Here is a 26796-nt window from a genome sequence, read left to right as displayed (position 1 = left end):
GAGAGCACAGGTGGGCCACAGAGGAGGTATCCACAGAGAAGGGCCACCACGGATTATACTCAGGCATCTTGGCTTCATGCCTTTCCCTGTATTTTTAATGACTCATGAAGGATGAGAAGGCATGCAGAGTGGCAGCATGCCTCAGCTGTTCCAGCCTTTATCAACAATCTTACACTCTTCAGGAGCCCTGGATCAATTTCCTCTATTTTCTTCCGCATATTTAATTCTAAGTTTATGTACATATGTTGTATGCTCCTTTGTATGTATAATGTGTATAAAAACTTTTTAGAGAAGAATCACTTCCCAACTCCACTGACATGGTAACAGTTTTTTTTTTTTTTTTTTTTTTTAGCACTAATGATGTTTGACTCAGGAATCCAATTTGATGTTGACTCCTAGGAGCTAGGAGAATTGACACTCTATGCTGACCTCCTTCCAGACCGAGCCTTCATGCCAGCCTGTCTATTTCTAGAGGATCTAGGTAGCTTAGAGAGCAATGACATCAGGATGTGGAGTCCTCCAGAGGGAGAGACATCTTTCAGAGGAATTTACAGCATCGCAGCGACTATGGATGTGACTGCCCCAGTGCAGGGTCTCCCGAGAGAAAGCTGCTCGGTACACCTGCTGCTGGTGGTGCTAACAATGATGCAGAGAATCTCTGTGTTATAAAGAGATTTCTAAGACCCAACCACTTATTTGGCTCAACCAATTGCCCAGCTCATTAATTCTTGTGTATTTCAGAATAATGGACTTTAAAAACATATACTTGCTCTTTTTTGCATGATGATAAATTTGTCTCTAACCTTTGTTCATTAGGGATGGAGCCTATAGAGGTGCCTCTTGAGGAGAACAGTGAGCAGGTTCAGATTTGCCAAAGCAAAGTCTGTGCGGACAGGTGAGACTGTGGCAGGTGAAACTCTCAGGGAAGGGAAGAATGAAACGTCACTTTGCAGACATTCTCTCTGGTGCTTTGAAAGATGCACCTAAGTCCATTTTCATTATATCAAGCACTCATGGTTCCCAGTATAAGAAGCCTGAGTTCACGCTATCCAAAAGGCATTATTAACCAGAAAATGCCAGTCCTCTCAGATGCAGCTACATGAAACCAGGGATAAATAATTGCAGACTCAGACAGGAAAGAATCTGCTCTGTAGTATAAGAGTTGTGAGCTCAATCCCTGGGTCAGGAAGATCCCTTGGAGAAGGGAATGGCAACCCCCTCCAGTATTCTTCCCTGGAGAATTCCATAGTCAGAGGAGCCCAGTGGGCTACAGTCCACTGGGTGTCAAAGAGTCGGACATGACAGAGTGACTAACGCTTTTACTTTCACCCTGAAATGGCTGTATTTCTCTCCATGGGAAGATTTGCTATAGTAACTTTCCAAAATATTCACCCAAAATTCATTACTCTGATTGAAAATGTGCTTTGATGAGTGTTTAAATCTGCACAAGAACTGGCAAGAGGGTGCAGAGTGTGCTCACCCCATGGGCCTCCAGCACAGCCGGGGCCCACGATGCCCAACTGGGTAGAGGACCATCCTCACACTATCACCTTCCCGCCTTTCCTGAGCGTGTCCATAGCCCTCTGTCATCCCAATGTGACCCAGAGGTGCTAACAGCTTGAATCCAGTTTGGATGTGTGTAGCTTAAGTGTTTGACATATCCCTTCATGACTTACTTGTTCGCAGGGCAGAAGGAAATGCAGTCTGATCAGCACTATGCATACCATGATTTCCTGAACACAAATGTACCCACTGACTGCTTTATTGTGTTCACTAAAAGCCAGTGGCATTTTAAAAGCCTTCTACTAGTATATAAATCACTAGTGAACTGTGAAGTTAATAATTTTTGTGTTTGGAGGGTTTAATTGGTTGGGGTATTAGATGGGCTAGGAACCATAAGATCGGGACCCACAATCAGAAAATTTGTATTCCACATGTTTTCTGGTTGAGATTAGATTTAGGTAAAAGGAGAGGTAGAAAGAGAAATTTCTAAAGCTTTTAATTTGATCTGAAAACTTTGTAAAAGGCACAAATCTCAGGCCTCCCCATGCAAATCTCTCTGCAGCTTCCTAAGCACACCTGTCACTTTAGGTTTCTGTATTGCTGGGGACTTCATTATATTCTATTATATTCTGTTATATTATACTATATAACATTTTGCTATTTCAATTACTTAAAGGAATACTACATAATGTTCACCATCTTTCCTTTTTCTTTTTTGTCAGGGTAAACACATATGATTGTGGAGAAAAAATTTCCAACTGGCTGTCAAAGTTTTTTGGCCGTCCCTATCATTTGATCAAACAAAGTTCAGACTTTCAAAGAAATGCAAAGAAGAAACATGGCAAAGGTATTACATTTGGATTGCTTCTTAGGGGACAGGAACTTGGACTCAGCAGACATGAACATCAGTCCACAAAACAGGTCGACAGGGTAATCTGCTCGTGAAGTGGGGGTGGTAGGCCTTGGGCAGACAGGTGCCGAGGTGACCCCGCAGGTCAGCAGGGCCCACTCGTGGCCTTCAGACCGACCCTGAGGGGACAGGCGGGCTTGCAGGCTCCGCTCAAGCTCTCTGCCTCAGTTCTGCATGTTTAGAAAAATCGGTTAGTTTTTTTTTTTTTTTAATAAAAACATTGGTAGCTTGCTATATCCTAAGAAAATCTGGATTTCTGTCCTGACACCAAGTGATTGTGACACCTTGGCAAATCCTTGAACCTCATGGTGTTGGAATTCTGCAGACCTCAATTACTTAGGTTTAAGGGTTTTGACAGTTTTTCCTGCCGTAAGCTGTTGTGAGCATAAAATGAGACTTTAGAGAAGAAAGTACTTTGAGGTCACAGAAAGTACTTAGAGGTCAAAGAAAGTACTTTGAGGTATGCGAAGAGTGAGCTTTCACGTGTCTGTTCCAATATCGCCTTCTCAGGGGACCCTTGCCTGACTGCCCTCCTATGAACTAGAGCCCCCTCTTGAACCTCCCAGCTCATTCCCTGTTTTATTTTTCCCTATGGTTCTTCTTCTTTTTTTCAATCTGTTGGTCATGCCACAGACCATGTGGGATCTTAGTTCCCTCACCAGAGAGTGAGCCTTCACCCCTTGCACTGGCAGCGTGAAGTCTGAATCACTGGATCACCAGGGAGGTCCCTCTGTGGCACATTTCACGTCCTAGAAGGCAAATATTTTACTCAGTTATCCTGTTTATGTTCTGCCTTCTCTCTGCTAGATCATAAACTTGGCGAGGGAAGGATTTTTCTCTGCTTTGTCCAGTGCTTTGTGCTCAGTGTTTAGAACAGACCTGATACATAGTGGTTGCTCAGTAAATACTAGATGACTAAATCAGTGGACTGGATAGTTGCTACATTCCTGATTTGGGCACGAACGACCTGGCTTAGTCACTAGCTCTCAGGGAGACTGGCTTGTAAGTCTACACCTGGAATGAGTCTTGGGCTTCAGGGAAGAGGTGAGTTTGGAGTTACATTTTAACAGGAGAGTAGGACTATTCTAGGCAGAAAGAGGCAAGAAGATTGCTGAAGATTACTGGCAGGGCTTGGCATTTCATGGGCTCAGGGAAGGGTTTAGGAGGGTGGGATGTGGATAGGCAGGTGATGGGGTAAGAGATGGGGAGATGAGATGACCATGCTGCTAAGTCAGAAGCACTATCTTGTGGGTGGGAGACTCATTGAAGAATTCTATGCTGGGGAGTTTCATGATGCTGCTTGTATCAGAAAGACATCCCTGGTGAGGTGTAGAGGCTGCAATGGAGAGAGAGAAGAAGGAAGCAAAGAGGTCAGGCAGGCTCTGACTGTCCTGATAGGAGATGGAACCTGGGCAGGTGAAGTGGGCAGCAGAGTGAATCTGTTGCCTGCTCGATGCAAGATCAGGGAGTGTCAGCTTGTGAACATTATATTTCAAAGATGCCATTTATGGTGGTGTGGTCTCTGATGGTCTGGGTCTAGGTATTTAAACACTTAAAATTTTTAAACTACACTACCTCTTTACACTGTCACCTAAATTTTTTAAAAGTAGTTTAGGCAGATGCAAAGGATGTGATTTCCAGCATATTGCATATATACAGGCTTACCTTGGAAATATTGTGGGTTCAATTTCCGACCACCACAAAAGTAAGTCACACATTTTTTTGGTTTTCTAGTGCATATAAAAGTTATATTTATACTCTGCTGCTGCTGCTGCTAAGTCGCTTTAGTCGTGTCTGACTCTGTGCGACCCCATGGACAGCAGCCCACCAGGCTCCCCTGTCCCTGGGATTCTCCAGGCAAGAACACTGGAGTGGGTTGCCATTTCCTTCTCCAATGCATGAAAGTGAAAAGTGAAAGTGAAGTCACTCAGTCGTGTCCGACTCCCAGCGACCCCATGGACTGCAGCCCACCAGGCTCCTCCATCCATGGGATTTTCCAGGCAAGAGTACTGGAGTGGGGTGCCATTGGCCTTCTCCAGTTTATACTCTACCATTATCTATTAAGTATGTAATAGGATTAAGTCTAAAAATCAGTGTGCATACCTTAATTAAAAATACTTCAGCCTTCAGCAAGTCATAGTAATATCAAAGATCACATAACCTAGGAACATAGATCATATAACATAGTAACATCACAGATCACCATAACTAATATAATAATGAAAAAAATTGAAACATTGCAAGAACTACCAAAATGCAACACAGAAACGTGAAGTGAGCACATGCTGTTGGTGCTGTTGGGAAAACGGCGCAGTAGACTTGCTTGATGCAGGGTTGCACAAACCTTCAATTTATAAAAAGTACAATACCTGCGAGGTACCTGTGAGGTTCGATTAAGGTGGAATTCAATAAAATGAAGTTTGTGTGTGCTGTGAACTAAGTTGCTTCAGTCGTGTCCGACTCTTTGCAACCCCATAGACTGTAGGCTGCCAGGCTCCTCTGTCCGTGGGATTCTTCAGGTGAGAATATTGGAGTGGGTTGCCATGTCCTCCTCCCGAGGATCTTCCAGACCCAGGAATCGAACCTATGTCTCTTAAGTCTGCTGCATTGGCAGGCGGGTTCTTTACCAGGAAGCACAAAATAAAGTATACTTGTAGTCACTAACATGAAAACTCATATTTTGCCCTTTTAAATATAAGCCAGTGGAATCTCATTATCATAATAATTTGATTCTTATGAGTATTCATTAAAAAATATGTATATGAACAAACTGTTTTTTTGTTTGTTTTTTTTTTGCCTCACCTCAAGGCATGCAGAATCTTAGTTCCACAACTAGGGAGCTAACCCATACCCCCAGAAGTGGAAGTGTGGGTTCTTAACCAATGGATCAGCAGGGAAATCCTGAAAAAATATTTTTAGTGTATAGAAATTGTCTTTCTTTCCTTTTCCTTCTTCAACTTGGATTGCCATTCCACTTCCTTGATGGAATTTTATCTTAGTGTTGTATATTTTATACTTGAAAAATCTTTCCTTGATCACCCTATCATATTTACCTTAAACTAAAATTATATATGAATTGAAATGCATAAAATTTTTAAAAGTTTTCTGTGATTGTAGTGTCTCAGTGTTAGGACATTTTTTTCCGGGTTGAGTTCTTATCATGAATTTTAATAATTTTTTTTAAATCAACACAGTTGATCAAAGCAATAAAAACTATATTATAAAATTTGAAAAATAGCTATTAAACATAAAGAGAAAAAATAGTGGAAAATGAATCTCTTAATGAGATGACTGGCTGCCTGTGATTAATTCCAGTGTCCATGAACAGCTATCGTCTATGATCAGAATAGCTGGTGCTGGGCGTTGGTTCTCTTCTGAAGAATCTTATTTAAGTCAATAGTTGGGGATGACGGAGTTTGGTTAGCAGGCTGTCACTCAAACTTTTCTTCTGAGGCACAGGGATCTAACATCAGGATGACTTTAATCATCTGTCATTTGACAGCTTAATTAGTTCCAGCAGTTTTGTGGTTAGCAAAGAATTGGAAGTCATCTGACCTACAGGAGAATCATTCTCCCATACTTGAGGGACTTTTATTTTCTTAGCACAGACTCCAGGGCTGTGAATGGGGCTTTTGTTTTCCACCCAGATTTTTAGCCCCAGGGCCAAAATGCCATAGGAAAGGTGCGGTCTTTCCCAGTGAAGGGTGAGAAGGGCCTTTTGTGGGCACCTCGCTGCTCTGATGAGCTGTTCTCGCAAAGAAGCCATGGAGGCAGAGAACCTGTAAGCGATTCTCTTGGCACTGTCCATTCTTAGGGACCCTGGCGTCCACAGGCCTGAATCTGCAACAGCTCTCTAAGTTTTGGTCTGGCAACCCTTTCATATCAGCATCTATAATGACAGCTCTGGCACACCCAACAAGTGGCTGATCAAAGCTGGGTGACAGGTTGAGGCAGTTCTGCATGACTTTGATATTTTTTTCCACTCCTTTTTTTTAAAAAAACTTTTCTATAGTTTTAAAACTTGTCTTATTTATATATATCTAAGGTCAATATTGGGCTCCCCTAGTGGCTCAGTGGTAAAGAATCCACCTGCCAAGGCAGTGGACGTGGGTTTGATCTCTGGTCCAGGAAGGTCCCCTGGAGAATGAGATGGCAACCCACTCCAGTATTCTTTCCTGGAAAATCCCAGGGACAGAGGAGCCTGTCAGGCTATAGTCCTTGGGGACACAAAGAGTTGGATGCAACTTAGTGACTGAACAACAACAAAGTCAGTATTACAAACTTGGCCAAGGGCAAACCCCACCTTTCCTTGACCAGATTCCCTGACTAGATACAGATCTTCCTGGCCCAGGGCCCTCATCAAGGTCCTTCTTTCTTGGGGAAGAGCCCCCCTACTTCCCCACAGCTCCATCTCTTCTCAGAATGTTACGTTCAAGTCTCTTTTGCTGGAACAATTTAACATCAGCATTTTATTATTTTTTCTAGATTAGTAACAATCTTCTAGGAGCTAATTTTCTTCCTGTTTGAATTATGCTTAGAACATTTTTGTTATTCCCACAGGCACCAATTTTTCCCTTATAGAAATAATGTGTATTATTTAAAAATGCAAGCCAATAGAAGCACAATTCATTTGCATTCCAAGAAAGCAACTCTTCTTTTTAAATTTAGTTTAAATTTTTGAATTTAGTATTATTGACATACAACATTATATTAGTTGCAGGTGTATGCCATAATAATTTGATATTTGTATGTATTGCAAAGTGATCATCACAAGTCTAGGTAACATGAGTCACCATACATAGTTACATTTTTTTTTTCTTTTGATGACAACTGTTAAGATTTACTCTCCTAGCAGCTTTCAAATAGACAATACAGTTTTATTAACTATAGTTGCCACAGTATACATTACCCTCCCCAAGACATATATTCTGTGCTTGGATGTTTGCACCTTTTGATCCCCTTCACCCATATTGCCCGTCTGCCCCCCTGCCTTTGGCAGCCACCAGTCTGCTCTATGAGTTTGTTTTGTTGTGTTTTGTTTGCTTGTTTTTTGGTGGGTTTTTTTGTTTGTTTGTTTTAGATTCCACCTATAAGTGAGATCATACAGAACTTATCTTTCTCTGACTTATTTCATTTAGCATAATGCCCTCAAGCTCTTTCCATGTTATTGCAAATGGCAAGATTTCATTTTTAATGGCTGAATAATACCCCACTGTGCACGTATGCCACAGTTTGCTCATCTGTTTACCCATCCGTGGACACTTAGCTTGTTTCTCTGTCCAGCAGCCCTTCTTTTAAATACTCCATCCTTTTTTAGATCAGTCTGCTCACACGACAGCCACCCTTTCTCTGGTGAATGAGGCACAGTATCTGCTGATAAACAGATCCAGTATTTTGGAACTTCAGCAGCAATTAAGCACAAGGTAAGATTCCTTTACTATTTGCTATTTACCTGGGGAAAAAATGCCTGCAACGCAGGAGACCCAGATTCGATCCCTGGGTTGGGAAGATCCCCTGGAGAAGGAAATGGCTCTACCCACTCCAGTATTCTTGCCTGGAGAATTCCATGTACAGAGAAGCCTGGCAGGCTACAGTCTGTAAGGTCACAAAGAGTTGGACATGACTGAGTGACTAACACTTTGGGAATAGCAAACAGGTGTAACCACTTGCCCCTGGGAGTGAGCCAGTCACCTGCCTGGGGAGAAAAATTCTGAGAATCTTGAGTCCAGACCCTTCACTGAGAAACCAAGGTCCAGAGAAGTCACAAAACAGTTTACCTTAATCTTTTGGAGGGTTCTGCTTTATCTTCCAGTGTCCTTCTTGATGCCCTCAAGATGCTTAGTGGAGAATGCCAACTCTCACTGTCTAATCATTTCAGTTCTTAACATTTGCTTTAATGGAATTGTCAGCAATCGGACACAGTTGTTTTGCCCACCCTCCCACTGTTCCCTGGCCCCTAGGAGCCTTGCCCTCCTTGCACAGTTATTTTGAGTGAAAATAGCAGTCATGCTTTTCAAGTTATAACTGCAGATGTCGTCTGTATCATCAGACAGAACCAGTGCCCTTGCCTGCTCACTCCCACCCAGAGACCTCCCAAGGACTCTGGAAAGGTCAGCTCCAGAAAGGGGCTTGGGGGCTTCAAGCCCCCTCATTGGTTTTTAGAGGAAATTGAAATCCAGAGGTAATCAGACCATTGGGACAAAAAAAGCTATTATGTAAGAGACAGATGGCTCATTCGTCCACACCTGTCTGTGTCCTGAGCCACGCTCCTGTGACTATCACGTGCCGTGTGGTCCCCGGCACCTGTGTGCACACACGCAGACATGTACACATGTAGCTTAATAAGAACAGCAAAGATGGACTTTTGTAGTAATTCCTGTTTATGTGTGTGCTCAGTCACTCAGTCGTGTCTGACTCTTTGCAACCCCTATGGACCGTAGCCCACCAGGCTCCTATGTCTGTGGAATTTTTCAGGCAAGAATACTGGAGTGGGTTGCTATTTCCTACTCCAGGGGATCTTCCTGACCCAGGGATCAAACCTGTGTCTCTTGTGTCTCCTGCATTGGTAGGTGGATTCTTTACCACTGCGTCACGTGGGCTTCCCAATTCCTATTTATCGTCATCGGCAAAGACACATAATGGTTTTCCCTTGCTGAGGTCCATCCTGCCCTGTTTGGGGGCAGAAACGTGATGCGTGGTCCTTGGGTGTTCACTGAGTTTTCCCAGCACTGAGTGACCCTCTTTCTTAGGTGCCCGGAGCCCTGGAGAGATCAGGTTTGTGGTTTTTTGGAATTCTTGGTGTGGAAGAAGAGGTGGCTTGATGCACCTCTGGTTCCTATCAGCTGGTTTAGTGAAAAGCTGACAAGTGGTGGGGGTAGGAAGGACAGGTGATCAAAGATAAGAGAAACAGCCTGTGGTTAGTACGTGGTGAGCATCCCTGGTTCTGTTTTTTAATTTGATGGATGCTCTTCTATACATACTGATGCTGATAGCTTTTAGACGCAAAACTTTCCCTTTCATAAAGCACAGGGGAGGGCTTATCACCTGGAGGGTAAATCCAGAATCAAAGGATATCAGGATTGGGACTTGCTTACCCGCTCCTTTCCCACAGGGACCTGCGGTTGTCACTGGCCCTGGGAATTGCACATAATGCAAAGCTGGACTTGGTTATTCTGGTCCCTGGCTGCTTCTGGCTGTCCACTGTTTGGAGGGGATTGGGATACAGACATGGACCCCTTTCTCTCCCCCAGAGCCTTTCAGTTCTATCTCTAGGGCAGGCTCCAGTATGCTCAAAGATTCCCCCTGAAACTTAAAAGTTTTTTTATTAATGTGCAATGAAGGGCAAAAATCATAAGTACATAGTTCAGTGAATGTTTACAGATGTCTATATACCCATGGAGCCACCGCCTCGATCAAGCCGTGAACATTTCTAGTGCCCCAGACCCCTTCCTCATGCCCCCTCTCAGTCAACCCCATGGAACATCACTAGTATGGCTTTTTTCATTCCAGAACAGGTCCCCAACCTCCAGGGTCTAATGCCTGATGATCTGAGGTAGAGCTGATTTAATAATAATAGAAATAAAGCGCACATTAAATGTAATGCCCTTGAATCATCCCGAACCCCCCCCACCAACCCTCATCCAGGAAAAAATTGTCTTCCATGCAGCCAGTCCCTGGTGCCAAAAAGGTTGAATTCAACTTAATGGGGTTATACTGTGTGCTTGTCTGCTGAAGTTTTCAGATACTTTTTCAGTGCTTTTTTACCTTAGGGAATGGGATGCATGGAGGTACAGGGAGCCTTATCATGGTACCTCTGGAGAAGGGAAAGGCTACCCACTCAAGTATTCTTGCCTGGAGAATTCCATGGACTGTATAGTCCATGGGGTCAAAAGAGTCAGACACAACTGAATGACCTTCATTCATTCATTCGTGGTAGTAAACAAACATTTTAAACAGGAAAATTACATAAATAACATACACCTAGTTAAAACTGCAAACAGGATGGAAGTTAGGAAATAAAGTTTTTTAATTGAGGTGCAGTTGACAGGCAACATTATATTGGTTTCAGGTGTACCACACGATCCCATATTTGTATATACTGAGAAATGGTCACAATAATTCTAGTTAACATCTGTCACCACACATAGCTTCAAAAAATGTTTCTTGTGATGAGTACTTTTAAATTTTATTCTCTTAGCACCTTTTAAATATGCAATACAGTATTTTTTTAGACAGTGCACTATTATTAACTATAGCTGCCATGCTGTACATTACACCCCCATGACTTGTTTATAACTGGAAGTTTGTACCTTTCGACCCCCTTCACGCATTCTGCCCACCTCTCACCTCTGGTAACCTGCAACCGGTTCTCCGTAGAAAATACATATTCAAACCTCCCTTGTATATACCCTATACAGCTTTATGATGGTCTAATATCCAAAAATATCCAAAAAGAGTGTGAGCTCTTGGTACTTTTTAGGTCCTTGGTAATTAAGCCTGTTGACATTCTTTAAATGCCCTGTCCTTACTCACTAGTATTTTCTCACAAGTGTATCCACTTGACTCCTCCCTGTTCACTGGGTTTACCAAAGTTCTTCAGCGCGTCAGCAAGGACCGACTCACTCATTGCACTGCTTCTTGTGAGCTTCTTCTCTGCAGGTGGGACCATATTCTAGGGGAGATCCTGGAGGTCTGACAACAGCGGTGTGTCTTTTAGCCTTGCACTCATGATAAAAGCTTCTGATCATCTAAGCCTCAGGCCACAGTACAGCTGCCGAACTCAGGCACTGAATGGCAGGAATGTTGACTTACTACAGTAGTGCAGTTATCCATGCCTCCCCACCTTTTCTCTTTCTGGTGTGTCTTAAAAAGCTGCGAGAATGGCAAAGAAGAATTATTCCCAATGAACAATCTCATCTCACGGTTCCGTGCCAATATTATTACCAACGGAACAAGGGCTTTTGAAGAAGAGAAATGGGATGAAATTTCAATTGGTTCCTTGCGTTTCCAGGTAAGTTCCCAGAAGTCCTATTATCTTTCCTTAAGGGTTGTCAGTGGGGATTGACCTCAACCCTTGGCTGGGATAGTAGCTGATAGAAGGGAATCCCACCCTTGGGGTTGACTCTTACCCACAAAACCTCAGCAGGAGGGTATGTGACATCTGCATTCTGGGTCGCCGTTTGGAATGATCCATCCATCCTTCCTTCAAGGAGGGTGGCCATTTCACATGAAGAAGAGAGAATGTCCAGGTGATGGAGGTACAGACCTCGTCGCTATATCTAGACTAGCTATTTCTTGGAATGCTTGTGTCTGTGAGAACTTCCTCCTCTTGAAACTTGCTGTCTGGAGCTCCCGGAGGACGTCCAGGTGCTTCATGGTCCTTCGGCATCTGGGGCGGCTGTACTTCTCGCGTTCTTCCTTCTGGCCTCACTGGAAGCTGGGGAGGAGCTTGCAGTCAAAGGATTAGGCACCAAATTGTTCTGCCTCCTCAGGCTTTGGGGTCCCCAAATCTCAAGTCTTCAGCTGACATCTACATTCCTCATGAGAGTGGATAAGGCCCCCAAGCCCCGAGCCCCGTGGCCGCTCCCATCTCCCTGAGGTCGGCACCCCCTCCTCCTCTGCCTGTCCTGCGGACCTTCTCTCCATCCCCTCAACAAGCCAAGATTCCTGCCTCAGCACCTTTGCCCTTGCTGACCCCTCTGCCTGGTGCACTCCTGCAGCTCCTTCAGGTCTAGCTCAGACGTTACCTCCTTGGGCAGGCTGTTCCTGACCCACCACGGGGTTACACTCCGCACAGTGTCCGCTTATTTCCTCAGAGTGTAGGAGGGTGGGACCAAGTCTATTTATTCCCCATCATCCACCTAGGGCCTAGATCAGTCCTGACCCAGAGTCAGTGTGCCGTGGTTGCTGACAAAACGAATGGCCGGGACAGCTAAGGAAGAGCTGGGGACAGAAGGACGGGTCCTCTGCACAGAGCAGCTTTAACTTCCAGGAAAGCAGCAAGCAGTAATTTAATCTCTAATGGCAGGTTTCAGAGCTCTGCAGGTGGTGTGTGTGCTGTGCGTGCTCAGTTGCTCAGTCGTGTCTAACTCTTTGCAACCCTGTGGACTCTAGCGCGCCAGGCTCCTCTGTCCATGGGATTCTCCAGGCAAGAATACTGGGGTGGGTTGCCACGCCCTCCTCTAAGGGATCTTCCCAACCCAGGGATGGAACCCACATGTCTTATGTCTCCCGCGCTGGCAGGTGGGTGCTTTGCCACTAGTGCCACCTGGGAAGCCCTGCAGGTGAGGGTAGCGATAAACTGCGTGGCACACACACACACACACACACACACACGCACACGGATGCCCCACGGAGCTTTGCTATCCATTCACCTCTCCAAACTTCCTCTTATGCTGGAAGCTGCTCCGCCTTGAAAAAGCCATCTCTTTTCTCTCCCGCAGACCTCTCTCTGCACCAGCCTTCCTGCCGTTCCCCTCATCTCTCCATCCTGCCTTCCTCTTCTTCATTTTCTATTGCTGTGCCCTTGCCATGCTGTAAAAGGACCTGCTCTGACATATCCTACCTTGGCCAAAGTAAACACTCAATATATGATAGATGGAGAGAGAGGGAGAAAGAAAGGAAGAAAAGAAGGAAAAGGAAAGAGAAAGAACTACAACTAGACCAGGATCACTGTCAGAAACTTACTTTGTAACAGGTAAGTTGTAAGATTCGTGGGGACATGAGTATAAGAAAGACTTTAAAAAGCCTCTCTCAGATGCTTTGCTTTCTTTAGGTCATGATACTTAATAAACATCCATTAGTGAAAGTCAAAATATACATGCCCTTTGACCCAATAAGTTTACTTGTAGAAGTATATCCCACAATAAATACTCTTACAAATAGGTGAAGATACACCACAAAATTACTTATTGCAATACATTATAAATATACAAATTGGAGAATATCCTAAATACCCATAAGAGGGAGGTTGAATAAATTAGGCTACATCCATACAATGTTGTCCTATGCAGATGTTAAAAAATATAAGCTGTAGTTAATACTGTGTCTTTCAAAAAGTAAGTGCTAAATGAGGAGCCTGGGATTAATGGATACACACTGACATATATAAAATAGATAACCAACCAGGACCTACTGGGTAGCACAGGGAACTATACTCAGAATCTTATAAACTGTAATGGGTTATTTTTTTTTCAGATGACTTCGCTGTATACCCGAAACATCATTAATCAGCTATACTTCAATTATAGCAAATTTTTTAAGTAAATGCTTAAGAGATGTTTGTTGGTGGTAATACTCAGTGCTGAAGCAGTTACAATGCAAAAAGATCCAACACATCTCTTTTGGAAAGCAGTTTCTCACTGGGTATCATCAAGTCATAAGAGCTTTATATGTATTGACTTTATAACCTCATTTTGAGAGATTTAGCCTAAAAGATTCAAACATGAGAGAGTTATGTGAATTAAGACCTTTATGGCAATATTGTTGATCAAGCAAAGCATGAAAAACCATGCACTTGGCTTCAAAGGAGAAGAGCTGAGTGCATCCACCCACAGGAATGCCAGGCCTTGGTGCAAACTGCAGTGTGTTTCACAGGGGCACCTGCGGTTGCGTGAGCTACTTGCCCAAGTCTCAAGTGATCTGTGGCCATCACAGCAGCACAGGGTGTGTGGCTGGCCATCTCCTCCCAGTATGTCCTGCAATCAGTGCTTTGTTCCCTGGAGGAAGCCCCACACCCCCTGATAACCAGCTGCGAGTCACAACCACGCTTTTCTTTTTCTACAAAACCCTGCTGCAGGGGTCTGTCAGCTGGCAAACACATGTGGGTGATTGCCTAGCGGGCATTGGGAAGAGGCGGCACTCTAGGCTGCTTGCAGTTGGAGCGTTTCTCTCTGAGTCTGAAATTGGCTGTTCATAACCATTCCTCTTGGACCCAGATTCCTCCCTGCAGAGTGGGACAGTTGGGTCAGTTTCACGACAACGCTGTCTTTTCACTTCTCACCGCCCAGGTTTTGGGACCTTGTCACAGATGTCAGATGATTTGCATCGATCAGCAAACTGGACAACGAAACCAAGATGTTTTCCAAAAGCTTTCTGAGAGGCGAGAGAGAAAGGTAAGCATGATTGCTAAATACGACACCCCATCTTAAGATCCTGATGCGTTGTCTACACTGGAACTAATCCTTAATAATGCTGAGTAATTTCTAGAAGTGGGAGAACATTCTAAGGCTGATGGACTACCATCAAGGTTCAGACTTTGTCTGTGACATGATCTTATTTTTCTTTTCCATTCATTTCCTCACTTTTTAAAAACATTGTTTTTTATTTTTATTTTTTAAAAAAAACATTGTTTTTTTAATTGGAGGATAATTGGTTTATAATGTTGTAATAATGTCGCTTTATAATGTTGGTCTCTGCCATACAACAGCATGAATCAGTCGTAAGTATACATGTGTTCCCTCCCTCAGGAATCTCCCTCCCACCCTCCACCCCTCCCACCCCTCTGGGTCTCACTTTTCTTAAATTACATATATTTTTGATGCTTTCAAATCTTAGTTGAAGAGATAAGGAGTATAGATAAGAAATACTTTTAAAAAAAAGAAAAGAAAAGAAAGGGACTTCCCTGGTGGTCCTGGTTAAGACTCTGTACTTCCATTGCAGAGGGCACTGGTTCAATTCCTGGTCATGGTATTAAGATCCTGCATGTCATGTGGTGTGGCCAAGGTGGTGGGGGCGGGGGGGAAGAAATAGTAAGTAAAGTAATTCTGTCATCTTATTTTCTTTGCCACAGAAATCTCATGAAGGAAAAAAATGCCTTAGAGTGAACAGGATAGCTGCACAGAAAGATTCAATAAATTTCACTATAATAAGTTTGTAAGTCATATTCTTAAGGCTAAAATGACTAAGTGTTATTGTTATGGAATTCAGATGATAAAAGCTGACTTTGTAGCAGATTATTCATTAGGAAGACTCATTTAGTTCCGGGCTCGCACTTTCTGTCAGGACTTTCTGTTTGCAAAGTATTCCAGGAAGCCAAGTAAGCAGTCAGGCTGCGTGGAACAATTCCTGAAAATTAACAGAAATAAGGCAAGTGTTTCATCTCTTTCCAGTAACAGCCTGGCAAGTTAAGTGATGGTAAAATGTCTGCATTGTGTCTTGTGTTTCTCCAAAGCCAGAGTTTTAGTTTCGCAGTCATTGATCGACAAAACTTTCCTTTCAGATGTGGACAGGTGTGGTCTGAAGAGCTGTTGCACTTGAGTGTTATACTGGTGTGTCTCTCTGCACAGGTGCAGCTGGCCATGTCAACGGGGGGCATGGGGACCTTGAGTCTGCCCCACACAGGTTGTCAGGAGAGGGGATGGGTGGGCACGAATGCTATTAGACATGGAAATGGTATTTTTCAGCATCACAATAATTCTTGTGCTCAAGTCTTTTATTCTCTCAAATTTTGGAATGAATTTAGATTTATAGAAAAATTGCAAAGAAAGTACAGATAACTCCCATGTACTCCTCACCTGCTGCTGCTGCTGCTAAGTCACTTCAGTCGTGTCCGACTCTGTGCAACCCCATAGACGGCAGCCCACCAGGCTCCCCCGTCCCTGGGATTCTCCTCACCTACATGTACACAAATACTAAGGAATTGATTTGGTTCCAGTCCCTAGCCTGGGGCCTGGACCACAGTGGTGGCCAACTGCTATGATCCCAGGAATGAACATATCTGGGAGCACATCTCATATTCCAAAGGGTTGCTCACTCTTTGGAGCAACTCTACTGGCTCACTCGCACTGATGGCAAACCTTGAGTAAATTCACATGACTCTTCATTTTGGACCTTCCATCTTTATTCCAGAGAATTTGGATAACTTAGTGCATATCACATGTTCTTATAGAAAATGCAGAGTTTTGCCCATATTTTCACAGAATGGCTTTTGCATCAGGGAACAGAGCAGAAATCAGCCTGACAGTGGGTCCGATGCCCAGAGCAGGACAAAGCCCTCCTGTGGGAAACTCAGGGGATACAGGAAGGAAGAAAGAATAAAAGGTCCAGCAATTAAAAGGTGTGGAAGACTATCAGGAAAAAACTCTTCGGAATGAGGATCTGTGGTGTCATGCATGGGCTATTAGGATTCTCCCTGTTTTGTATTTGTGGCTGTGCTGGGTCTTTGTTGCTGCACATGGGGGCTGCCCCCTAGTGCGGCACACAGGCTTCTCCTTGCAGTGCTTCCCTTGTTGCAGAGTGTGGGCTCAGTAGTTGTGGCGCATGGGCTTAGTTGCCCGGCAGTACCTGGAAGCCTCCTGGACCGGGGATGGAACCCGTGTCCCCTGCGTTGGCGGGTGGATTCTTTACCACTGGACCACCAGGGAAGTCCAGGATTCTCCCTGTTTCTCACTATTTCTACTACATGACGGACAGGACACATCAAGTCTCAGGACCTGTCTTTAAAGACCCAACTTAATTTTAGTGGAACGTTATCATTTGCAAAATTATTTTAACTGCTGAAATAACCTGTCTTGTTGTTGTTGCTGTTTTGTTCACAGGTGAAGTTTGGAGTGTACCTGATGCATACGTCTTTGGATTTATCTTCTCCATGTTACCTCTCCGTAGGATCTCAGGTGCTCCCTCTGCTGAAAGAAAACATGGAACACCACGATATACCGGTTACCGAGAAATGTCAGGATGCTAGCTCCTGAATTTTTTTCAGTATCTATTAAAATTTCTGTTTTACCCTCTTCATTCTTTTTTTTCCTTCCAGTTTTATGGAGATATTATTGACATGCAGCCCTATGTAAGTTTAAGATGTACAGCACAATGATTTGACTTACATACATCATGAAATGATTACCACGTAAGTTCAGCATGTGTGTGTTTAGTCACTCAGTCATATCCGATGCTTTGCGACCCCAGGGACCATAGCCTGCCAGGCTCCTCCATCCATGGATTCTCCAGGCAAGAATACTGGAGTGGGTTGCCATTTCCTTCTCCAGGGGATCTTCCCAACCTAGAGATTCGAACCTGGGTCTCTTGCACATTGGCAGGCCGATTCTTTACCACTGCGCCACCTAGGAAGCCCCAAGTTCAGTGAACCATCTTATATAGACATACTGGGCTGGCCAAAAGTTTTGTTCATTTTCTCCATAAGATGGCGCTAGTAGAGCTCAGTTGTCTAGCTTCATTTGAAACAATTTTATTAGATTAAAATATTGTGACTGCTGTCATATCAGCATGCATTTAAAAAAACATCAAAATTAATGAATTTTTGTATTGCTATTTTGATATTGAAGAAGAAAAGCAACATTCTTGGCATAATATGCTGTATTATTTCAAGAAAGGTAAAAACACAACTGAAATGCAGAAAAAGATGTGTGCAGTGTCTGGGGAAGGTGCTGTGACTGATGGAATGTGTGAAAAGTGGTTTGCAAAGTTTCGTACTGGAGACTTCTCACTGGACAATATGCCACAGTCAGGTAGACCAGTTGACGTTGATGGTGATCAAACTGAGACATTAACGGAGAACAAGCACCGTTATACCACACGGTAGATAGCTGACAAACTCAAAATACCCAAACTAAGTGTTTAAAATCATTTGCACCACTTGTTATGTTAATTGCTTTGATGTTTCAATTCTACATAAGTTAGGTGAAACAAACCTTCCTGACGATAGGATTCTCTACTGAAATGTAAAGAAAAATGTTCTGTTTTGAAAACAAATTGTGACAGGCCATGAAAAGTAGATGCTATACCATAATGTGGACCAGAAGAGATCATGGGACAAGGGAAATGAACCACCACCAACCACACCAAAGTCCGGTCTTCTTCCAAAGAAGGTGATGCTGTGTATGTGGTGGGGTTGGGAGTTTTCTGTTGTGAGCTCCTTCTGGAAAACCAAACAATTGATTCCAACAAGGACTGCTCCTAATTAGACCAACTGAAAGCAGCACTCAACGAATAGCATCTGGAATTAGTCAACAGAAAATGCGTAATCTTCCATCAGGATAATGCAAGACCTCAGGCTTCTTTGATGACCAGGCAAAAGCTGTTACAGCTTGGCTGGGAAGTTCTGATTCATATGCTGTGTTCACCAGACATTGCCCCTTCGGATTTCCATTTAGTCTCTTAATGGAAAAAGTTTCCATTCCCTGGAAGACTGTAAAAGGCACCTGGAACAGTTCTTTGCTCAAAAAGATAGAAAGTTTTGGGAAGATGGAATTATGAAGTTGCCTGAAAAATGACGCAAGGTAGTGGAACAAAACGGTGAATGCGTTGTTCAATAAAGTTAGCGGTAAAAATGAAAATGTGTCTTTTATTTTTATGTAAAACACCGAAGGAAGTTTTCAGCTAACCCAATAAAGTTAAAGAAATGGAAACCAATACAATTTTTCCTTGTCATGAGCACTCTTAGGATTTGCTCTTTTAACAAATTTCCTATGTAATATAAAACTGTTAATTATATTAATCATGTTGTACCTTACATCCCTGGGACTTACTTATCTTATAACTGGAAATTTGTATCTTTTGACTGCTTTTATCCAATTTTCCCACCCACGTCCCACCTCTGGTAACCACAAATTTGATCTCTTTTTCTATGAGTTTATTTTGAAGTATAATTGACCTGCAACATTATGTTAGTCCCTGGTACACAGCATCAGTTCAGTCACTCAGTCGTGTCCAACTCTTGCAACCCCATGAATCACAGCACGCCAGGCCTCCCTGTCCATCACCAACTCCCGGAGTTCACTCAGACTCACGTCCATCGAGTCAGTGATGCCATCCAGCCATCTCATCCTCTGTCGTCCCCTTCTCCTCCTGCCCCCAATCCCTCCCAGCATCAGAGTCTTTTCCAATGAGTCAACTCTTCGCATGAGGTGGCCAAAGTACTGGAGTTTCAGCTTCAGTATCATTCCCTCCAAAGAAATCCCAGGGCTGATCTCCTTCAGAATGGACTGGTTGGATCTCCGTGCAGTCCAAGGGACTCGCAAGAGTCTTCTCCAACACCACAGTTCAAAAGCATCAATTCTTCGGCGCTCAGCCTTCTTCACGTCCAACTCTCACATCCATACATGACCACAGGAAAAACCATAGCCTTGACTAGACGGACCTTTGTTGGAAAAGTAATGCCTCTGCTTTTGAATATGCTGTCTAGGTTGGTCATAACTTTCCTTCCAAGGAGTAAGCGTCTTTTAATTTCATGGCTGCAATCACCATCTGCACTGATTTTGGAGGCCAGAAAAATAAAGTCTGACAGTGTTTCCCCATCTATTTGCCATGAAGTGATGGGACCAGATGCCATGATCTTCATTTTCTGAATGTTGAGCTTTAAGCCAACTTTTTCACTCTCCTCTTTCACTTTCATCAAGAGGCTTTTTAGTTCCTCTTCACTTTCTGCCATAAGGGTAGTGATTCAATATTTCTATTCTTTTCAAAATGATCATCAGGATAAGTCTAGTTATGATATGTCACCATAGAACGGTATTACATAACTGACTATATTTCCCACACTGCTTCATACCCCTGACATTTATTTTGCAACTGAAGATTTGTGCTTCTTAATTTCCTTCACCAGATTTCTCTTTCTCTTGCCCCACTCCCCTCTGGCAACTACCTGTTTTTTCTTTGTATCCATGACTTTAGTTATGTGTGCTTACTTGTTTTGTGTTTTGGATTCCACATATAAGTGAATCCATACAGTATTTGTGTATCTCTGTCCATTTACTTCACAATTTGCATATTCTAGGTGCATCCATGTTGTCACAAATGGCAAGATTTCATTCTTTTTTAAAAAAAAAATCTGGATTACAATGTTGTGTTAGTTTCAGGGGTACAGCAGAGTGACTCAGTTGTACATACACGTATATCTGCTTTTTTAAGATTCTTTTCCCGTGTAGGCCTTTACAGAGCTTTGAGTAGAGTTCCCTGTGCTTTATACAATAGGTTTTTATTAGTGACTCCACTTTCACTTTTCACTTTCATGTATTGGAGAAGGAAATGGCAACCCACTCCGGTGTTCTTGCCTGGAGAATCCCAAGGACGGGGGAGCCTGGTGGGCTGCCGCCTATGGGGTCGCACAGAGTCGGACACGACTGAAGCGACTTAGCAGCAGCAGCAGCAGTTACCTATTTTACATATAACAGTGTGTATGTGTCAGTTCCAATCTTCCAATTTATCCTCCCCGCCTTATCCCCTGGAAACCATGAGTTTGTTTTCTATGTCCATGACTCTACTTCTGTTCTGTAAATAAATTTATCTATATTCATTTTTTAGATTCCATATGTAAGCAATACTCTATGATACTTGTCTTTCTGTGTCTGACTTAAACTTCACTCAGTGTGACAATCTCTAGGTCCATCCACGTTGCTGTAAATGGCATTATTTTGTTCTTTTTTAAGTCCGAATAATATTCTAAAGCATATATGCACCTCTTCTTTTTCTGTGTGTTTATTGATGGGCACTTAGGTTACTTCCATATCTTGGCTGTTGTAAATAATGCTACAATGAACCCAGCGATGCGTATATCTTTTTGAATTAGTGATTTAATTTTCTGTGGATATAAACTCAAGATTAGAATTGCTGGGTCATCTATTTTTAATTTTTTGAGGAATGTCTGTATTGTTTTTCATAGTGGTTGCAGCGGTTTACCTTCCCACCGTTAAGTGAAGTGAAAGCTGCTCACTTGTGTCTGACTCTTTGTGACCCCATGGACTATGCAGTCCATGGAATTCTCCAGGCCAGAATACCGGAGTGGGTAGCTGTTCCCTTCTCCAGGGGATCTTCCCAACCCAGGGATTGAACCCAGGTCTCCCACATTGCAGGTGGATTCTTTACCATTTGAGCCACAATACCTTCCCACTAGTAGTACACAAACGTCGCCTTTTCTCTGTACGCCCATCAGCACTTGTAATGTGTCACCTTTTTGATAATAGTTATTCTGACAGATGATGCTGACATCTCGTTGCAGTTCTGATTTTCATTTCCCTGATGATTAATGATGTCGAACATCTTTTCTTTCTTTTTCTCTTTTTTTGGTGTGGCAGACATTAATTTCTCAGTTCTGGAAGTTGGGAGCCCAAGATCAAGGTGTCGGCAGATTCAGTGTCTGGTCGGGCCCCTCGTCCTTGTTCACAGCCAGCCCTTCTTCCTATGTCCTCACTTAGTAGAAGGGGTGAGGGAGCTCTCTGAGATCTCCTTTGTAAGGGCACTAATCCCAGTAAGGGGGACTGAGCATCTTCTCATGTGCCTATTGGCCATCTATGTCTTCTTTGGAAAAATGTCGATTCAGGTCCTCTGCCCATTTTAAAATCAAGAGTTCTTGTTTGTTTGTTATTTGTGTGGAGTTGGATGATTCTCTGCATACTTCGGATAGTACCCCCTTATTGGACATACCGTTTGCAGATGTCTTCTACCATTCAGTGGATGGCTTTTTGTTTGTTGATAGTTCCCTTCACTGTGCGAAAGGTTTTCCGTTGGATGTAGTCCCGTTGTTTCTCTTTGCTTGTGCTTCCCTTGCCCTGAAGACATATGGAGACATATCCAAAAATGTTGCTAAGAGTGACGTCCAGCTGAGCGTGCCACCTCGTTTCTCTTCTAGAAGTTTTATGGTTTCCATCGTACGTTTAAGTCTTTCACCCGTTTTAAATCTCTCTTTGTGCGTGGTGTGAAAGAATAGCCTATTTTGATCCTTCGGCATGTAGCTGTCCAGTTTTTCCCAACACTGCTTATCGAAGAGGTTGTCCTCTCCTCTTTGTGTATCTAGCCTCCTCTGTCATAGATTGAAAGTGTGCTCAGTCGTGTCCGACTCTTTGCGACCCCATGGACTGTAGCCTGCCAGGCTCCTCTGTCCATGGGATTTCCCAGGCAAGAACACTGGCGTGGTTGGCCATGCCCTCCTCCAGGGCATCTTCTTGACCCAGGGATTGAACCTGCGTCTCTTAAGTCTCCTGCATTGGCAGGCAGGTTCTTTACCATTAGCGCCACCTGGGAAGCCTGTGTTAGACATATAATCATTCTTAATTAGTTGGCATTTTTAGTGAATCTCACGGGGAATATTTAACCTCCTCAAATTGGAGGAGGTTACCGTGCTCTTTGGAGAAGGCAATGGCACCCCACTCCAGTACTCTTGCCTGGAAAATCCTATGGACAGAGGAGCCTGGAAGGCTGCAGTCCATGGGGTTGCAAAGAGTAGGACACAACGGAGCGACTTCACTTTCATTTTTCACTTTCATGCATTGAAGAAGGAAATGGCAACCCACTCCAGTGTTCTTGCCTGGAGAATCCCAGGGACGGGGAGCTTGGTGGGCTGCTATCTATGGGGTTAGTTGGACATGAAGTAACTTAGCAGCAGCAACCATGCTCTTACTTGGCCTTTAGAAAGACACTTTAGGCCCTCTTCTTGTACTGGGGAAGATAGTCTGTGCCCAGTGATCTAGAGGAAATGAGAATGGGGCTCCCTGCTGCGTGTACAGAGGAGGCAGGCTTTTCCTCAAGGCTGAGTGTGACTTGGGTCCACCCTCCTTAGGAGAGGTTTGACCAGGATGTGTTGCTCAAAGTCACGGGCCAGCAACCCCCTTCCCCCTGCTTCCTGCCCCTGCCCACTGTCCCCCTTCCCCCTGCTTCCTGCCCCTGCCCACTGTCCCCCTTCCCCCTGCTTCCTACCCCTGCCCACTGTCCCCCTCCCTGCCACTTCCTGCCCCTGCCCACTGTCTCCCTTCCCCTGCTTCCTACCCCTGCCCACTGTACCCCCTTCCCCCTGCTTCCTGCCCCTGCCCACTGTCCCCCTCCCTGCCTCTTCCTGCCCCTGCCCACTGTCCCCCTCCCTGCCGCTTCCTGCCCCTGCCCACTGTCCCCCTCCCTGCCACTTCCTGCCCCTGCCCACTGTCCCCCTCCCTGCCGCTTCCTGCCCCCGCCCACTGTCCCCCTTCCCCCTGCTTCCTGCCCCTGCCCACTGTCCCCCTTCCCCCTGCTTCCTGCCCCTGCCCACTGTCCCCCTCCCTGCCTCTTCCTGCCCCTGCCCACTGTCCCCCTCCCTGCCTCTTCCTGCCCCTGCCCACTGTCCCCCTCCCTGCCGCTTCCTGCCCCTGCCCACTGTCTCCCTTCCCCTGCTTCCTACCCCTGCCCACTGTACCCCCTTCCCCCTGCTTCCTGCCCCTGCCCACTGTCCCCCTCCCTGCCTCTTCCTGCCCCTGCCCACTGTCCCCCTCCCTGCCGCTTCCTGCCCCTGCCCACTGTCCCCCTCCCTGCCGCTTCCTGCCCCCGCCCACTGTCCCCCTTCCCCCTGCTTCCTGCCCTGCCCACTGTCCCCCTTCCCCCTGCTTCCTGCCCCTGCCCACTGTCCCCCTCCCTGCCTCTTCCTGCCCCTGCCCACTGTCCCCCTCCCTGCCACTTCCTGCCCCTGCCCACTGTCCCCCTCCCTGCCGCTTCCTGCCCCTGCCCACTGTCCCCCTCCCTGCCGCTTCCTGCCCCTGCCCACTGTCCCCCTCCCTGCCGCTTCCTGCCCCCGCCCACTGTCCCCCTTCCCCCTGCTTCCTGCCCCTGCCCACTGTCCCCCTTCCCCCTGCTTCCTGCCCCTGCCCACTGTCCCCCTTCCGCCTGCTTCCTGCCCCTGCCCACTGTCCCCCTCCCCTGCCTGCTTCCTGCCCCTGCCCACTGTCCCCCTCCCTGCCGCTTCCTGCCCCTGCCCACTGTCCCCCTCCCTGCCGCTTCCTGCCCCTGCCCACTGTCCCCCTCCCTGCCGCTTCCTGCCCCTGCCCACTGTCCCCCTCCCTGCCACTTCCTGCCCCTGCCCACTGTCCCCCTCCCTGCCGCTTCCTGCCCCTGCCCACTGTCCCCCTTCCCCCTGCTTCCTGCCCCTGCCCACTGTCCCCCTTCCCCCTGCTTCCTGCCCCTGCCCACTGTCCCCCTTCCCCCTGCTTCCTGCCCCTGCCCACTGTCCCCCTTCCCCCTGCTTCCTGCCCCTGCCCACTGTCCCCCTTCCCCCTGCTTCCTGCCCCTGCCCACTGTCCCCCTTCCCCCTGCTTCCTGCCCCTGCCCACTGTCCCCTTTCCCCTGCTTCCTGCCCCTGCCCACTGTCCCCCTCCCTGCCGCTTCCTGCCCCCGCCCACTGTCCCCCTCCCTGCCGCTTCCTGCCCCTGCCCACTGTCCCCCTCCCTGCCGCTTCCTGCCCCCGCCCACTGTCCCCCTTCCCCCTGCTTCCTGCCCCTGCCCACTGTCCCCCTTCCCCCTGCTTCCTGCCCCTGCCCACTGTCCCCCTTCCCCCTGCTTCCTGCCCCTGCCCACTGTCCCCCTTCCCCCTGCTTCCTGCCCCTGCCCACTGTCCCCCTCCCCCCTGCTTCGTGCCCCCGCCCACTGTCTCCCTTCCCCTGCTTCCTGCCCCTGCCCACTGTCCCCCTTCCCCCTGCTTCCTGCCCCTGCCCACTGTCCCCTTTCCCCTGCTTCCTGCCCCTGCCCACTGTCCCCCTTCCCCCTGCTTCCTGCCCCTGCACACTGTCCCCCTCCCTGCCTCTTCCTGCCCCTGCCCACTGTCCCCCTTCCCCCTGCTTCGTGCCCCTGCCCACTGTCCCCCTTCCCCCTGCTTCCTGCCCCTGCCCACTGTCCCCCTTCCCCTGCTTCCTGCCCCTGCCCACTGTCCCCCTTCCCCCTGCTTCCTGCCCCTGCCCACTGTCCCCCTTCCCCCTGCTTCCTGCCCCTGCCCACTGTCCCCCTTCCCCCTGCTTCCTGCCCCTGCCTACTGTCCCTCTCCCTGCCACTTCCTGCCCCTGCCCACTGTCCCCCTTCCCCCTGCTTCCTGCCCACTGTCCCTCTCCCTTCTGCTTCCTGCCCCTGCTCACTGTCCCCTTCCCCCTGCTTCCTGCCCCTGCCCACTGTCCCTCTCCCTGCCACTTCCTGCCCCTGCCCACTGTCCCCCTTCCCCCTGCTTCCTGCCCCTGCCCACTGTCCCCCTCCCTGCCGCTTCCTGCCCCTGCCCACTGTCCCCTTCCCCCTGCTTCCTGCCCCTGCCCACTGTCCCCCTTCCCCCTGCTCCTGCTCCTGCCCACTGTCCCCCTTCCCCCTGCTTCCTGCCCCTGCACACTGTTCCTCTCCCACTTTGAGTCACTGCACTGAGAATCGCTCGCGTGCCTGAAGACATACTCAGTGACTCGGTTGTATTATGTGAACAATTGTGCTCCTGACCACAAACCCATCAGACAGGGTTGGTTCATCTACCCAGAGCCTCCAAATGCTAGTGAAAAGAGGAACTTTGGAGGCTGAAGGATCTCATGTTTGCTACGTCTAATGAGCACTCCTGTTGCCTCCACTTGAATATGTCCAGTGATGGGAAGCTCACTCCCTAAAGAAGTTACCCAAAGCACTGAGTTGCTCAAAAGTTCTTTGCCATATTGAGCTTGTTTCTGCCTCCTGCGATTTCCAGCCATGGGTCTTGGCCTGTCATCAGGAGCTACCCAGAGTGAGTACGTGCCCTCCCTGCCCACCCTGCCAAGTCCTTCTGAAGCATGGAGTCCACGTGTGAGCCCCAGGTCGCTGGCCAGACCTTTGGTACCTTCCACCCGTGTTGTTCATTTGTCCCGTCTCTTCTTTTCCTTAAATCCTTGCCCAGCCCTGCCCACAGCATATACCTAAAGCTGGTCTTACCTACCGCTCAATTATTTAACCTGTCAGTCTCAGGCTTCCCTGCCGGATCTATTCAGAGCTCTTGAGAACAGGAGTCAGTTTGTGTCCTTACCTGATTTGTGGGGTTTTGTGTTGCTCCCAGCATAACGTGGGCTTTGAAAGATGAGGAATGGCTCTGGTGAGGCTGTCGAGAGGCAGTCTTGTGCTCACCCTCTCATTTGGTGGCAGGATTAATGATAAGACATGGTCTCTGACTCAGTAATTTCTGAAGCTAGTGAACAAAAAGGCAGATGAGGTTAGAAGGTTTTATTATTTTAAAGAATCTGTGAAAAATTCAGCCTCTTTGAAGACCCAGTGACGCCGCACCATGTATGTGGCCCTGTCCTCATCCCCTAACCAATGGGAGAACAGTGAACTGGCATGATGGCCTCAATCAGGCCAGTTTCACGCACGAGGAGACTCCTCCCAGACAGCAGGCCAGCCATGCTTGCATCCATTAAATATGAGTGGAGCCCAGTAAGAAAGCACGTCTTACAAGAATTTGGTCACGTGTCATCGACATCTTCTCAGGACCAAAGGACAATTTATTTTGTTCTTGTCTACACCCATGTCACTTTTTGTAGTCAATAATCTTGGGAATGATTTCAGATGTTTTAATGCACGATTGTTTTATAATTACTTATATTACTGACTGCACATCTGTCCATCTCCACCGGACTGTGAGCTCCACGTGGATAGAGCCTGTGTCTGTCTGGCTCACCAGTGCATTTCCAGGGTTGGCAGGT

At 46.4% G+C, this 26796-nt stretch overlaps 1 protein-coding gene across 3 annotated transcripts in view; it reads left to right on the top strand.

Moving 5' to 3' along the window:
* MOCOS (molybdenum cofactor sulfurase) overlaps positions 1 to 18705 on the top strand; it is a 60742-nt gene extending 42037 nt beyond the window's left edge. For all 3 annotated transcript variants that reach the window (XM_061399579.1, XM_061399578.1, XM_061399577.1), the window contains exons 10-15: positions 817 to 895; positions 2226 to 2350; positions 7731 to 7836; positions 11285 to 11423; positions 14422 to 14526; positions 16951 to 18705. In XM_061399579.1, coding sequence (XP_061255563.1) covers positions 817 to 895; positions 2226 to 2350; positions 7731 to 7836; positions 11285 to 11423; positions 14422 to 14526; positions 16951 to 17103 — 707 coding nt within the window. In that variant the 3' untranslated portion in view covers positions 17104 to 18705. The remainder of the gene's footprint in view (positions 1 to 816; positions 896 to 2225; positions 2351 to 7730; positions 7837 to 11284; positions 11424 to 14421; positions 14527 to 16950) is intronic.
* The last annotated feature ends 8091 nt before the right edge of the window (positions 18706 to 26796 follow it).

The sequence above is a fragment of the Bos javanicus genome, chromosome 24 (assembly GCF_032452875.1).
Source record: "Bos javanicus breed banteng chromosome 24, ARS-OSU_banteng_1.0, whole genome shotgun sequence".
Lineage (NCBI taxonomy): Eukaryota > Metazoa > Chordata > Mammalia > Artiodactyla > Bovidae > Bos > Bos javanicus.
The sequence above is the reverse complement of the archived record's forward strand: the minus strand, read 5'-3'. Positions and strand labels throughout refer to the sequence as shown.